The sequence below is a fragment of the Macrobrachium nipponense genome, chromosome 20 (assembly GCF_015104395.2).
Source record: "Macrobrachium nipponense isolate FS-2020 chromosome 20, ASM1510439v2, whole genome shotgun sequence".
NCBI lineage: Eukaryota > Metazoa > Arthropoda > Malacostraca > Decapoda > Palaemonidae > Macrobrachium > Macrobrachium nipponense.
The window spans coordinates 58,981,721-58,998,411 of record NC_061089.1 but is presented as its reverse complement, the minus strand read 5'-3'; the positions used below and the strand labels follow the sequence as shown (position 1 = coordinate 58,998,411).

The 16,691-nt window shown below is 37.8% G+C and overlaps 2 protein-coding genes across 5 annotated transcripts in view; one reads left to right on the top strand and one right to left on the bottom strand.

The window, feature by feature from the left end:
- LOC135226282 (mediator of RNA polymerase II transcription subunit 30-like) overlaps window positions 1-16,691 on the bottom strand; it is a 642,192-nt gene that overhangs the window by 115,804 nt on the left and 509,697 nt on the right. The gene's annotated exons all lie outside the window — the stretch shown is intronic.
- LOC135226259 (peflin-like) overlaps window positions 1-16,691 on the top strand; it is a 92,743-nt gene that overhangs the window by 54,629 nt on the left and 21,423 nt on the right. Inside the window, exons 2-5 of one of the 4 annotated variants that reach the window (XM_064265701.1) lie at window positions 3,403-3,468; window positions 4,153-4,221; window positions 12,165-12,354; window positions 12,751-12,912. In XM_064265701.1, the coding sequence (XP_064121771.1) occupies window positions 3,403-3,468; window positions 4,153-4,221; window positions 12,165-12,354; window positions 12,751-12,912 (487 nt within the window). The remainder of the gene's footprint in view (window positions 1-3,402; window positions 3,469-4,152; window positions 4,222-12,164; window positions 12,355-12,750; window positions 12,913-16,691) is intronic. The other 3 variants (XM_064265712.1, XM_064265707.1, XM_064265717.1) reach the window with 3 other exon arrangements.

Here is a 16,691-nt window from a genome sequence, read left to right as displayed (position 1 = left end):
TATCTCGAGGTACTACTGTACCTCCCTCCAAGTATGAGTCTATCCTATTGTTAAGATTGAAGGTTTGTTCGCTTATGAACAAATGACAAATTTTCTAAGACAATTTGTATTTTTCATAGCTACAAACCTGAGGTCTTAACATTATACTGCCCGCCTCTAGCCGCCCCTCTGTTTGTTAAGACATTCTGAGTTGGGAAAGACTGATGTGTGATCGTAGGTTAATGGTCCTCGACCATCCTTCACCCGATACGCATGCGTTGCCAGATATCACAAGATTCCTTGCTTTCATCTGTTTTTTAACTGGATCCAGCTAGGTGCTAGAAATTATCCTATTGTTAGGACCTCAGGTTTGTAGCTATGAAAAATACAAATTGTCTTAGAAAATTTGTCATTTTGTATTTTTCGTGCATAATCCAATTTCCTCTATATAAATAAGTGCTTTGGTAGGAATTCATCATCTATTTGTTTATATTCACACAAGATGGAATTAAGCCAGTCAGCAGCCGATATCATGGTCAGTGTTGTCACGACACCTTTGTTAATAAAGATAATCTGATGACAAATCAGCTGACACTGACTAGTCTAGCCTGTAGTAGGTCTATATTGTAAGAAAAAAAATATAACAAGGCAGATAGATGACTCAATAATAACTTTATTACGACAGGGGCAATTCAAAGAACAACCTACCCTAGAAGCGGTTTCATCCCATCTAGGTCTAGCTGGCCATGATCTACGGGTACCATTAGGGGGTTCTCTTAGATCTACAAGCCCTATTGCCTAACTTATCTGAAATTCCTACCCTGTGTGAATGTATTTTCTCACTATAGCCAAAAAGTTGATGATAGAGAAGATATTCACAGGGTAAGGATAGAGGTATGAATCACGGTAAGAATGTAATCACTGGAAAGACATGCCAACCAACACCTGTATGTTAATGTTTACTGCATGAAAATTATTTCATTGCTACGTTTTATACAGTTATTCGTCCCAGTGACTGTTACTATTGGAAGTTCATACAAGGATTTTTTTTCTTTAGTGAGCCCTGCACACTGAGTAGCTTATTCTCTTCTGGAGGTTGGCATATTGTAAGTCAGAGGAATTAGTAAGCTATAAGTATCCAGCCTAATTTAGTGTTAATAATATATGTAACTAAAGTAGTCTTGGACTTGGATACCAACCAGATCTTAATTTTCATATCCAAATGTGTCAAGTTGTAGGCTTTAGGGAAGGGTTTATCATTTTTCTTCAAAGAAATGGTTTCCTCCCTCCTCCTTACAGTTGTTGGGATTTACAGTCCCTGTATTGCCTGTAACATTGTTTTTGGTTATATTATTTAACATTTTCTTCCCACCAAAACACTCCAGTATTCACCCCCCTTTTCAAGCATAAGATTGTTGTCCAAAGGTTTTAATGCTTTGTAATCAAGTTTACATAATTCTAAAATTAACTTGTAAAGAATGACACCCAAACTATTTATGTGTAAACTACTACTTACTGTGTATGAATGCTTTTGTTGAATTCTTATTTAACAAAAAGATTATTTTATTTTAGAAAATAGCTAAAATTAGAATACAGAGTAAAGATGGAAAACAAATTTCATAAAGCTTCATTGTCAATTTATAGATTCAAAAAATAACAATTGTGATTTTCATCATCATGACTCATAGAGGGGTACACCCTCTATATACCATTAAAACTGAAGTATTTAATAAACAAGTGCTTATAGTCAAAGGATCTGAGCAGTTATAACAAGTAGCAGAGAAAAAATATTCTCAGGTCACTGACTTCATGTATACATGGATCCCTGATATTGTTTTGGGTGATTCATCTATATTAGAATTTTATGACTAGTTGGGTATCTGCCTCATTAATTAGAGGAATTGAGGAGTATCACAAATATATGAGAAGTAGTCTTGATCTTATGGAACTCTCTCTGCTCATGGATCTATATTTGTGTTGAGTGGTTCATCTATTACATTTTATATCTTTGGGAATCTCAGATTTCTAAGGAAGCTATAATTTTTACATAGTTAAGGGTTATCCTTTGTAAGAATTATTAGGTCAGATGTGGAATGTCGACGATGAGTTTGTTGTGTGACATTGTTAAGGACTATTGAAAGAGGGTACTATTTCATATTATTGGAATGTCATCAAAGAATTCCAAAACTTTTCAGTTCAAGTACAGTATTATACAACTGTTGGAGAATATTCTGTTCTTATAGGCATCTGGTGGAGTGAAATTATTTTAAGGTTTTTTTATAAGATATTGTTTTTATTAAAACAGAGCACATGCAGCATCAGTGTTGTAGTTGTATTTTTTTGGTTGCACAGGTACAGGCTTTGTGCTATGGGATATCAAGCATGCAGCTGGCAGTGAACAATTAGAAGATTATTTCTTACCTCAATTCTTAAGCACACATGTGAAACTAGGGTTTGTGTTCTTGCACAAAACTATCTGATATCACTAAATTAATGTTTTCTCATTTTTCTTATGAAAACAATTATTTTAATTTTACAGTACATTATCACTAGTCTCACTTTTCACTTTCTATTATGACTGCTGTATCAGTAATTCTCAAGCAGTTTGATTTTATAAATTGGCTTGTCCTATTCTGTATTTAGAAGTTATAGAAGGCAAATGAAAGCAGTTCATATTCTGTTGCCACTAAAGAGCATCATAGAATGTCTGACCAAAATTTGTATTAAAAATTATTACTAATGTGAGAATATAAGGTTTAGTGATATGATGAGCATTATTGTAGCTCTGTATATGTTTTGAGAGATTAATAGAGCAGCATTGCTATTACAGGTTATCATCAAGTTTCATATACTATTGCAAATAGGTCTCTGGAGGAACAGCTTTTATTTACTGTACCTCCATATAGTACTCCTCCTTAAGAAGTGTAAACCTTTCATGTAATACATCAGACTTTGGATACTGTACTCTTTTCATAAATTGTGTTCAGGCCTTCCATAATATGTTCTAAACATTCAGGATAATTTTGATGTATCTTTTTCTTACTCTTTGCAAACTTAACACAATTTCTCTAGTTTTCTTCCCAATTTCAGTTACCATGTTATTACTGTTACTAGATAAATTTAATTACATACTGAATTTTAAGGGTGGCATATAAGTTGTGCTGATATATCAAAGCTTTCACTTACAATTGGTATTTGACTAAATTAATTTTCAGTGATTAGCCCTCATTAAAGCTTTATTACGCTTTGATTTTCTTTAATTGCACTTGCTTTGTAGATAATCAGGGCTTTGCATTACTGCCATTTGGCCAAAACTTAATTTCTTTGATTTGCATAGAGCTCCCTTTCATTTTTGCTATCCATTTGCTTACTAATTTGAATAGGTTTTCCAGTAATAATATACCAGATATATACTGTTTTCAGGGATATGGTTATGGTCAACCACAGGGGGGCTACCCTGGTCATGCCTCTCCCTCTGGTTATGGTCAGGTCAGTAATATGGTTTGGTTTTCTTGCTTCTGGCCATGTTTGCAGTTACTGTGGAAATATCATTCCATTAGAAACATTGAATGAGGTTATGATGGCCAGATGAGCTGAAGCAACATTAACTCTGAAAAGAGAGGAATTTTACCAAGAGATCTAATTCCTAAGGAGATTGCAAATTCAAGAATTTCATAGTGTACAGTAATAGAAATTGTAGTAATCTGTAGTAAGGTACAGTAAGGGGATTCATGGTGTATAGAGGTAAGTATACTATGTAGGAGATTTTTTTTTTTAATAGGCAAAATTTACTCACTACACTATGTGATGAGAGAGAGGCCACTTTTACAAGAGAAGGGTAAGAAAAGATTACCTTGTGAAAGCATTACTTAATATTGGTACCAGAAAAAGAAAACCTTTAGACAGTGAAAATAAGGTTCATCTTGATGTTCATTTAGGATTAGTATGTAGCGTTAGAGCATCTGTTAAAGAGAGTAAGTATTTTTAAACATTGGAACCATTCTCCTGATGAGGGTAGGTTATTTCTATATGGAGCTTGAACACTGCTTTGCTTTATTGTGACTGGGATGTATATTTGTTCTTTTCTTGCTCAGAGCTTAACTGCTATGTCAATAGTCATTTGCTTCTAAAGATTGAATAGAATGATCAATGCTGTAACAAATGCATTTTCAGGAATATGGTTATGGTCAACCACAGGGAGGCTACCCAGGGCATGCTCCTCCCTCTGGTTATCCTGCACAGGTCAGTAAACAGCTCTCTTTCATTTGACTGTGAGTGTTATTTTCAATAATTCATCAGATGCTTATTGAATGAGTGGTTTGATGCCTTTAACCAATGTGTAAATACTGGATACTAAGCAAGTTAAAAAAAAATGTGAGGATAACCTTAGTCCAGGAAGGAATGCCGTCAGTAGGCTTCTACCTCCATTGGAGATTCGAGACTTAGTATTCTTTTAAATTACCATGTCCAATAGTTTTCTATGGTAAGTTACAAAAACTTAGGGTATTGTATGTATGTAGGTAAATACTATATACAAAGATCAAGGATGGCTGCTTGGTTAAAAATTTTATTTGTGGAAAGGACCATATGAAAAAGTACTTCTCTTCTTCCTGGAGTCATGGGCACTTTAAAAGGAAATGAAGTAGACTGATTAAGAGTGACTACCACACGTGGAGTTCCCTTGAGATATAGTCACTTACAAAGAGAATGGAATCAGCATCGAAGAGGAGTGACAGTAAAATGTAGAGATTCCCTGGAGACATGGGTATTTAAAAAGTGAATAGAGCAGATTTTGATGAGGTGTGGCTATAAAAATATGGAGGTTCCATGGAGATGGGAGGGTTTGAAAAGGAAAGGGGTTGACTTTGATTAAGAGTGACTACTAACTGCAGAGATTCATGGCCGGAGTATTTTGAAAAAATTGAATTGCTACTAAGGAGTTAGGCTAAGGTATGGTGCAGAGAGGCTGGAAAAGTGACTTAGTAAGTGGTAGCAATGTGAAGATCAGCTGGAGACTGGGTAGATAGTAATTCAAGAAAAAGATGCAAAACCAAGTCTGGAAAACTTGACCTGCCTGACCTTATCTAAGAAACCCCAATGTTTTAACAGTGAAAGCCATGTTACATCATTAGAATTAGAAAACTTGTAGTAAATATCTATTGCTACAAATGGGGGAATGGTAATCTTCCTGAATTTAGGAATATTTCATAAAAATTGTTAAGTTCTCTGTAAATTTGATACTATCTTTTGCCTCAGAAAAAAGTGTTTCCATTTGAACCTGCTACAGTAATTATACTACACACAGTATACAATAATGCTCAGAATAACACATGGCCTTCAGATTGACTCATTCCCTAATCATAAGAGATTCTTTAGTTGATTTTTTGCCACAAAGGTATTCATCTTGAATTCTACAATACTAACGCTATTCATCAAGTGGTTTTTTTTGCAATCTGCTGCATTATTTATGCTCCTGTTTTTCATCTATTATCTTTATCTCACCCCCTGAATAGACTAAGATCAGGAATGTACTATATAGGGATTTTGCATTGTAGTAACCTGAGGAGTTGGTGGATGGTTTTGGAAAATTGGAAAGAATGAATGAAAGAATACAGAAGATTAATGAGGTCTTGGGAAAGGAGACTGCACATGTTCCCAGTATTTTACAGTGCATGACAGCACAGTATAAAGTTCGCAAACAAGAAATAAAAATAAGAATTTTGGGCATGGTAATCAGATCTTCTGCCACAGCCATAGCATATAATATTATGTTACAAGGGTTTAATTGACCCTGTTTAATTAAAAGGAGAAAAATCACTAATTGGTAATGTAACCTACCTGGAAGAGTCCACCACCAACTGGCATCTCTGCAGCTAAATCAAGTTATTAGATACAGGCTAAAAAACCAAACTGAGATACAAAAATAGTCTTTATTTCCCCAAAAGAACTACCATGAAAAATCAGGAAAATTAATTGAAAATCTTAAAACCATGAAATGCAATTACTCTTCTAATAGTCATCTTGATTAGAAAAAAATGTCACACACTATCTCATTTTCAAAAACCCCATCAGTTTTTCCCAAACAAAATTGTCAATTAGAGAATTCATTTTCTGTGGTGACAAACTGAATCCATCTGTAAAAGAAACCACAATTATCAGAAATAAAATACTAAAAGGGAATGGATAAATATCCAATATAAATATAAGATGCGTTTCACTGAACTTCAGCTCCCTTCAGAGTATCTGAAAGAGTTCAAAGGTTTCTCAAAGTTCTTTTTTCACTATTTACCACCTTGATGGATCTTCTTTGCACCTCCCCTCAAGCTTTCCTCACTGGTAATCACTAAAAGAGTCTGCAGTCTAATTCCCCCAGTTTCTCACTCACTATTGGAATATATTACGTTGTCACATACCCTGAAGGGAGTATGGACGCATGCACGCTAGTCTTCTCACGGTTCTAGAGCCTTTCATGAACACGCCCTGTTTGATGCACCAACAGACATACACAACTGCAAATTTTCTGACGTCATGATCACATGACAGCAGCTGGATCGACTTGCACACCCGCGCTCTCGTGCCTGAAGTCCAACAGTGTTTTGCTTTTCTGTCCAATGACCCAAAGTATTCGCTGATATCTTAAAGTTTTCCCATAACACTTACGACTGTGTTGCTACACATTCCAAACTTTTGAGACAAAGTCCGTTGAACCCTAATTTAAATTACTATCGTTTCCAGTGCCTTAAAGATAGTATACGTATTAGTGTAGGCAGACCTAAATTGGCTTGAAAGAACAGTTGGTTTAAGGATACAATAAAATAAATTCAGCTCCAGCATGGAACCACAGGGGAAGAGCAGTACCTGTACTGGAAGTCTGCTAATACCGAGGACTTATGTTGCTAAATACTATATAAAAAGACCAGAAAGTCATTGTTGAGTGGAGAAACAGTTACTGACTTTATAGTGACATCAAAGAAAAAGATGTTATGGTTGCCACAGGTAAGGCATGCTTATCACTACATACTCCCTTCATACCATCTTAACATTTAATTTTCATACATTCAACTTCCTTGTCAGATATATACTTAGCTATAGACTCCGTCGTCCCCGATAGAAATTCGAATTTTGCGGCACACGCTACAGGTAGGTAGGTCAGGTGATCTACCGCCCCGCCGCTGGGTGGCAGGAATAGGAACCATACCTTCTAGAACCAGATTTTCTCTATCGGTTGGAATGTAAACATACGTTTACGGTTCCTCCTGATTTGATTTTCGTGTTTCATCACCATCGATCTTCTGGGCTGTCTTTTGCAGGGAAGTACTGGGTCTTTGGTTCGGCATACGCTTTTATTAACTTTTTAATGAATTTCGCTTCGAAATTTCGAAGAAAATACTAAGTGAAACTACCGAAATTATCGGTAGACACTCACATAGTTTGCAATAAAGGGAATTTATTCATTATTACATGTTTTCGGTCATGAGCAGGCGGTTACATCTCTCTCTCCAACGGGATCGAATGGTTAACCGTATATTCCCCCTACAATCATGGACTTAGTCTCGAATGGAGGGGATAGTTAAGCTAACATAAATAAAATATTGTCTGCCTTTTGCTAAGAAGCTTTCAATAAGAAAGATATTATAACCTTTCAATGCTGTTTACCGTAGGTAACATTATTAAAGGATTCTAACGCAGCAGAACATTATATTATATAATGCTCTCATGCTTACAAAAGCATGGCTTATTAGAATACATGCTTAGTGAGAAGATGGATGTAGTAGAGAATTCACTTTAAGACTACGGTATGGTCAAGTCTTTTGAGAAACGCACACAACCTTTTTAGAATCGGATATTGCTCAAGAGAAGATGGATGAGTGGGATGGGAAACATTCTCTTCGTGGCAGAAAGGTTTCCCTGAATGGACTATATACTACATATATAAGAGTTTTTTCCTACTAAGAACGGAATTAACATCTGAAAGGATGTCGGGTACCATAAAGGCACAGATGTTCTGGCACATAACATAAAGAGAATTAGAAGAAAGCGCCAGCCTAGCGCTAGCACCATCCAAGATATTTTCTCGTTTTAGCGAGTTATTAACCTAAGAGTCCAGTAGCCTCTCAGACAGCACGCTCGGTAACGGCAAGATTCGTTCCTGATTTCGTTACCCATTTAATCACTTAGGCCAATTCCACGACTCTCTCATATCGCAAAGAGCATCGAGAATCTCTTTTTTTGCTCCTGTTCGCGTTAACAAAGAGAACCTATTTGGAAAACAGACAGGGAATGTAACGATCCTTAAGAGGTTCGATGCAAGATTTTGCATGTCCGTGAGAACCTTCTCGATCGACGATAATAACTGTTAAAGTATGTCTAACATTTATTGCAAAGAGTTGTGAGAACCTGCGAAAAGTCTTCTTCATAGATCTCTTAGCAAGGTAGAAGATGAAGTCTTCCTATAGACTGCTTCCTTTTCCTCGAACCAAGAGAGGTAGCAATATACGCCATCTTTACTTTATAGAAAGGGGAATAAACTTTAGTCTTTTTCCCCTAAATAAAAATTCTTTACAGAATTTAAGATAAAGGGCGTCAAAGAAAGAGAGGATAATACTTTATGCCTCATTTTGGCCTTAGAGAGGTTGGATTCACAGAGGTCACAGCATGTTTTAGAAGTCTTTTCCAAGACAGTCTGAATATTCTATCAGCATCTATTATAAATGGACCTTAACAACCTCTCCACTCTGAGTCTGTCTGCGTGCAGACTGACCAGAAGTGGACATGAATGAGAGGATTTTTCAAGTTAAATGACAATAGTCATGGACAAGATATAGAATTGCTGCAGATCGTGCTAGAGGGAATGAGGAAACTGTCCTCTTCCGATACCTCTGTGAACCACATAGCGGTTTTTTCTTCCCTTTCAGAGGGAAGAATCACCTTTGTATATATCTGCTATCAAAGAACGCAGTAAAAGGCTATACTCTGTCTCTATAAAGGGATTGGAGATAGCAGAGGATTAAGATCTTCGGGATCTTATACGATACCTCAATATGACAAGAGTAGGATATCATGTACTTCTAATGGGATCTTTTTTGTGGCCACAGATTCTATGTTCCGACAAGATGGAACTGCTCCTCATCATACTTCTTTGAGAAATTTTTATGAGGGAATTCTTTGTTTCTCTTGGTCCTAAATGATCAAGAAGACAAGTGAATTTTTTGAGCATTGGAATATCGCATCAGATTCTATGGAGATTAGGCAATGGGTTCTTGCCAGCATAGTATGTCTGGCAAAAGAACTAAAACCCCCTATTCATGATTCAATGTTTTCAGATAGAGGTTTCGTTGTCCAGGCAGGGTACTTACGTTTTCATCTACAGTAGAATGGTTCAAACGTTTGCCTACAGAGTCTTTGGAATGCGATGGCGGCTCGAAATGCTTCCCAGAAGGTGTTCAGAGGGATACAATAAAGAGCTAGAAATCAGGAGTACTCCCAATTTCAGCTCGGAGTCTCCTTCGACTTCCAGGCTTCTTCCCTTCCTTTGGGCAAGGATAGGGAAGATTCGGCAACGAGACACCCCTTCAACATGTAAGAAGAGATCTCGTGAGCATGGAAGTATTCAAGAAGGACCCTCCTCGGAGGAAGACTCTTATCTCTCATACGGTTAGATATCCTATCGTCTACTGGATGTATTCTGATTACAATCACCTCCCCTTGCCGGAGAGGCCAAAGCTCAAAGTGGAAGAACTTCCACTCTTCTCCAGTCTCCTGATTAACTATTGTGGATGTTCAGGACTTTTGGACAATGTAGCGCCAACCAGGTGCCATATGCCAAAACAGGCGTAAAAAACGCCAGAGGCAGACAGTTTCAAGGAACACTGTCATTGTCTGATGAAGAGAAAGAGGGGGCCTCCAACCTAGCGCAGATGCGCTAGAGGCGAACAAATCGGACAGATAAGAGTGTCCGATGTGGGCATCGCCAGACATCCTCAAGACTCTACCAAGCTCGAAGCTTCAGCAAGTGGAGAGGAGTCAGCCAGGCGCCAGGCGCCAAATAGTGCCAGTCTGGAACCAGGCGCGAAGCTACTTCCAGGCGCGAGGCGCCAGCCATGAGTCAGGCGAAAAGCGCCTTCCAGGAGTTAGGCGCCAACCAAGTGTCAGGCAGGCGCGAGGCGCCAGCCAGACACGAGGCACGCCAGGCGCAAGCCAGGCTCTAGGCTTCATCCAGAAAAGATCCATTTCAAAGGAAGACCTGGTCTTCTTTGAAATAAGTGTGATCGCTAAAGCACTTCATGAATAACTTGATGATTCCTTCAAACAGCTGAGAATTAAAAGCGCTTGAAGTGCGAGCTTTTATGAATTCTTGTTCGTTACATAACAATATGTCGTGAAGGACATATTAGCTGTAACTTACGGGAGATGCAACTCTGTGTTGACTTCCCTTTGCACGAAGGAGGTCAAGTTGACCTACGAGAGATCCTTCTCTCTTGGTTTTACGTGTCTACGGATACGTTGCTGGGATAGGGAGCCGACACTGATCCTTAACTAAGTGAGTTAATTTTTATGTTAACATAGTGTTTTTTTTTTTTCTTTGGTTTGTTTGAAAGGAGTTTGGGGATAGCTCTTTTCAAACTAAGCACAAACCTTCGTGTTAGGATCAGGTGATCGGGATCGGTGGTGTGCTCCTTAATTATGCCCCTAGGCATAGGTGTATTGTCATGTAAGTGGATAAGACCCCATTGACAAATGACCATTAGATTCTGTCGAGTAAGTGGATAAGACCCCATTGACAGATCTACAAGAACTCTTAGCCATAAGTCACATCCTCGCTGAGGCTCTTGAGACAAAGCAGACTACTAGCAATAGCTAGGAAGTCGACCCTTCGTCTAAACACATAGGAACCAAGGTTTTATTTATTTATTACTTACAACGTTTGTTGTTTACCTGTCTAATCAGTAATTAGCTGTCTCTTACCCTCTGCCAAAGGTGCCAATCAGCTAAATATATATCTGACAGGGAAGTTGAATGTATGAAAATGATATTGTTATTGTACAATAAAGTTTCATACATACTTACCTGGCAGATATATACGATTGAATGGCCCACCCAGCCTCCCCTCAGGAGACAGGTGGAAGAGAAAATCTGGTTCTAGAAGGTATGGTTCCTATTCCTGCCACCCAGCAGCGGGGCGGTAGATCACCTGACCTACCTACCTGTAGCGTGTGCCGCGAAATTCGAATTTCTATCGGGGACGACGGAGTCTATAGCTAAGTATATATCTGCCAGGTAAGTATGTATGAAACTTTATTGTACAATAACAATATCATTTCTCACTTTTTTTTTTATTTATGAATTTATTTTATCTTTAGTAATTTTTCCACCAGCTTTACTAAATTTTTTAGCTGTTTTTCTGATTTATGTTCAGGATTCTGTTTTTGAAAGCATGCTTAATAAATCTGTGACCTTATCTGCCTGCTCAATATGACTTTGTGCACAGTATGAATAAAGCTAATGATAAAAGCAATGACTCAGCTTAAGGCATTTTGAAAAAAAAGATAGCTGTTTAAAGTAATCTTAGTTGAATGGTATAAATTTATTTTTTTCACCTGTTGAGAGGAGGACATTGTTATGACATATGTGGTGCTTTGGAGCTTTTGTTCCTCCCATCCCTAATATGGCATTTTCAGTATTGAAACTGTGTTCAAATTCTAGAGAATAAGAGTGATGTAAGACAAAATTGAATAGAATCATTGTAACCCACACACTGCAGTTTTGATAATAGTAATACAGGATATTCTAGTGAGTTCTAACAGTTTCCATCTACTGTGATTCGCATTATTAACAGCTTATGTAAAAATCCCTACTTTATAACATTTTCATACTATTTTATTATCTTTAGCTGGACTATACACTAAGGATGAAACTTATTTTCTAAAAGGTCTGAAAATTACAATTTTTGGAAGCTAAAAGCAGAAATAGGACAGATAACAAAATGTAGTCTTGACTGAATATTATTGTTTATTTTTTCTCAAAGCACAAAGAGAAAGAAGAGAAAGGAAAATAAATTGTTTATTATTTACTATATATGTATTGATATGAACAAATTAAGAATAGTATTTTTATGTTTAAATTGATGTCATTGAGATGTTATCGAATTAAGGTTTAAAGGTCTGAAGTAATTAAGTGAATTCCAGGTTCCCCAAGGAGGTTACCCTGGTCATCAGCCACAGGGAGGTTACCCAGGCCAGCAACCCCAGGGAGGTTACCCAGGTCAGCAACCCCAGGGAGGCTATCCAGGTCAGCCCCAAGGAGGTTACCCAGGTCAGCAACCTCAAGGAGGTTATCCAGGTCAGCAACCCCAAGGTGGCTACCCTGGCCAACAAGGTGAGATAGGAGGCTATACTTATTGATTTTGTTTGCCAGGCTGCTTGCCTGTTTCTCTGTCGGCAGAATGGCAAGAAAGCTAACAAACAGGTTTCCATGAAAATAAGTGAAAAGATTCAAGTATTCACTATATTTTAGGAAACAATTACTCAGAATTTGGCATTAGTTAGTCAGGGTCTGTAAGCAGGATTTTTAGAGTTGAGCTGTGGTACCTATGCAAAACAGTGAATGGATTTTATAGATTTACTCTGGAAAACTGAATTAAAAGTTATGACCTTCACAGTACTGTGATCTGAAAGCATTGCAAAACAATTTTGAAATTAGTTCCCTGCTGTTATTTATTTGCTCATAATGTGCCACCTTGCCTGTATATTTATCCAAACTCATAATTTTCAGGATACCCCGGTGTACCACAAGGCATGGATCCTAATGTAGTTTCTTGGTTCAATGCAGTAGACCAAGATCACTCTGGACAGATAAATGCCCATGAATTACGCTTGGCTTTGCAGAATGGCAGCTGGTCTCATTTCAGTGAGGAGTCGTGCAAACTAATGATCAGTAAGTCAATATTATATTAAAAAAATATTTTGTTCTGACAAGCAGCATGACTATTGAAGCATGAGAACTGTTACATCTTGGTAACAAACTTGAGTTACTGTCTTTATGTAAATACTGACATTACTTGTTAATTTACACATTTAATTATTGGTAAAGCATTTAGTTAAACCTCAAATTAGATTAAGCAAATACTGCTGAAATTTATTTATCATATGAAGTTTGCTGGTACAGGTTTCTTATGCAAGATATTATATATATATATATACTATATATATATATATATATATATATATATATATATATATATATATATATATATATATATATATTATTATATATATTATATGTTTTTACACAGGTATAACATTACTAATGATACTTTTAGCATTCTATTTTACTTTTTTTAACTTAAGACTATAAGGTGTGATAGATAAATAGTAGATGGAGGAAAAGGGGATAGACTAACTACAAAATGGGTTAGGTAAAGAGGAGGAAAAGACTTTAGCCTGTTGTAATTTGGGCTCAAAAATTGAACTCGCATGTTACACGAGATACATGATCAAATAATTTTTTAAGGTGAAAATTTATACTATATATATACAGTGGAACTCTACGAACGAAAGTCCCCACTTACGAAAAATCCAGGTTACGAAAGCAAAGATGAAGATTTTTTTGCTTCTGTATACGAAAATAATTCAGGTTGCGAAAGGGTAAAGTCCAAGATTCGCCCAGACCGCTGAGAACAATTTTAAAACTCATGCGCCACCAACTCAGTAGACTCGCCACCATCCTCCCGCTCTCCCATTGGTTCCTGATGTTAGTCACCGCCATAAGATCGTGCTCTCCTATTGGTCAGCATCTGTCCCATCATCCCTCTACGTAAATGCGTCCTTCGACAACTTCGTCGCATCAGCGTTATCGTACACACATGGAATTTGTTCGTTCACATAGATTTCATTTGTTAATGTAAGTTCGTGTTAGTGATTTTGCTTTCTTCGTAGTAAGTTACTTTATCATGTTGTGTGTAAACTTAATTAACTTAAGTAGCCATGGGTCCCAAGAATGTTGCTGAAGTTCACGGAAAGAAGAAGATGCTTTCTATGGAGACAAAGATGGAGATAATTAAAAAGTATGAAGCAGGCATGCAGTTGAGTCTGATCACTAAGGAATACGGTCGAAATCCGTCGATGATAGGCACCATCCTTAAGCAGAAGAAAGCTATCAAAGCAATTACACCTTCCAAGGGCGTGACTATTTTGTCCAACAAGAGGAGCCATGTGCATGATGAGATGGAGAGGCTCCTTCTTGTATGGATTAAAGACAAAGAAATCGCTGGCGATACGATAACCGAGACGGCAATCTGCCACAAGGCCAGCGCTATTTTCGGTGATCTGATTGCCCAGGCCGAAGACGACGGAGGAGAAGGGACATCGACGGCAGCCCTAGACTTCAAGGCTTCTTGGGGGTGGTTTGATAAATTCCGTAAACGGACTGGCATCCATTCGGTGGTGTGGCATGGGGAGGCTGCCAGCTCGGACACGAAAGTGGCTGAAGCTTTTATTAAGACGTTTGACAAGATGACGATCAAGGAAGGCTACAGTTCTCAGCAAGTCTTCAACTGTGACAAGACTGGCCTTTTTTGGAAAAAAATGCCTCGTTGGGTGTACATCACGGAGGAAGAGAAGAAGCTACCCGGGCATAAGCCTATGAAAGACAGGCTTACGCTCGCACTTTGTTCCAACGCCAGTGGGGATTGTAAGGTGAAGCCCCTACTTGTCTATCATTCCGAGACTCCTCGAGTCTTCAAGTCCCACAAAGTGCTAAAGGAGAAGCTTCCGATGATGTGGAGGGCTAATGTGAAAGCCTGGGTAACGAGACTTTTGTTCACCGAGTGGGTAAATCTGTGTTTCAGCCCGACAGTGAAGAAATTCTTGGAAGAGAAGTGCCTCCCTCTGAAATGTCTGCTGTTGTTGGACAATGCCCCTGCTCACCCTCCTGGCCTCGAGAAAGATATCCTAGCGGAGTATTCTTTTATCATGGTTCTTTATCTTCTGCCTAGCACCACCCCTCTCCTCCAGCCCATGGACCAGCAAGTGATATCAAACTTCAAGAAGCTCTTTACAAAACATCTTTTCAAGAGATGTTTCGACATCACCGATACCACAAACCTCACCTTGCGTGAACTTTGGAAGGAGCATTTCGACGTTGTGATATGCATCCAACTTATCGATCAAGCTTGGCAGGAGGTTTCGAGGTGAACCTTGAATTCTGCGTGGAGGAAACTCTGGCCTGATACCGTATCTGCCCAAGATTTTGAGGGATTCAACGTGGGCGAAGCTGATGCAGATTCAGAAACAGTTGACGATCCTGAAACTTATGCAACCAGATCTTGACGAGATCGTTGGACTTAGTAAGTCCATGGGACTGGTCGTCGATGAGGACGACATCAATGACCTTCTCGAGGAGCACCAAGAGGAGCTTACGATGGATGACCTGAAGGAGTTGGAGGCCATGCAACATAACGTCGTTCAAGAAGAGTTCTCTAGCAGCGGCAAGGAGGAGGAGGAGGACCTTATGACAACAGCAGATATTAAGGCTGCTTTAGCTGCTTTTCATAAAGTGCAATCATTTGAAGAAAAGAGACACCCCGAGAAGGCTTACACAGGTCGTATGCTTGCGCAGTTCGATGACGTTTGCCTGAATCGTTTCAGGAACATTTTAAAAAGCAGGCAGAAGCAATCTTCCTTGGATAGTTATTTTTTAAAGAGGCCTTTAGTAGTAAGCAAACAGGAAGGTCCAAGTGATACGAAAAAACAGAAAATTGAAAGTGGTGAAGAAATTGAAATTTTGTAAAAAAACAAAAACATAAAGTATAAAAAAGTACAAAATAAATGTAAAAATCAGAAAAAGGCAAAAAATGAAATTTAATTTTAAGTTTTTTGTAAAGTTAAGTATTAATGTTTTCTGCCATTTTTTAATGTGTTTTGTGAAGTTAAGTGTTCATGTTTTCTGCCATTTTTCCTCCTCCTCTGCTGCCACTTTCAGACATCACCTCAGACGAAAGGTAAAGTTCCACATTTTACTACGTATGTATGTACGTACAGTATTTCTTGTACCCTGTACTCTAATACACTTAATTTACAGGTACTACAATAAAGGTTAAATTACAGGTACTACAATAAAGGTTATGTTAGGTATTGAATGGTCAAAATTGTTACATTTCATTGTTTATTGGTCAATTTAGTTTTGTTATAAAATTTACTGTGGTGTTTTTGTAGAACTTGGAATGAATTAGGCAATTTACATGTAAAACATAGTTCGAGATACAAAAAAAATCAGGTTACGAAGGCCGCTTCGGAATGGATTAATTTTGTATCCTGACACACACACACACACATATATAAATATTTAAATATATATATACATGGGGCCCCCGTATTCGTGGTATTTTCCTATGAGAAATATCCACAAATTCCTGTTTTTTTTAAATCAATTTCATCATAAAATGCACTTTTTGTGATAAAACTATTAAAAAAACAAAGTATGAAAATTTTTAGTGGTTTTTCTTGAGTTTTAACTAACAAAATAGGCTGTTTTTAGCATTTTTATAGGGGTTCCAAACATTCGCGGGTTCTAACTATTCACGGGGAGGTCTGGTACGCATCCCCCGTGAATACGGGGGGACCACGTGGTATGATTTTATGACATCTTTCTACCAATCCCTGTTTGCAGGATTCAGCATTCCTTCTTTATTCTCAAATTTGCCAAAGAACTGTTCC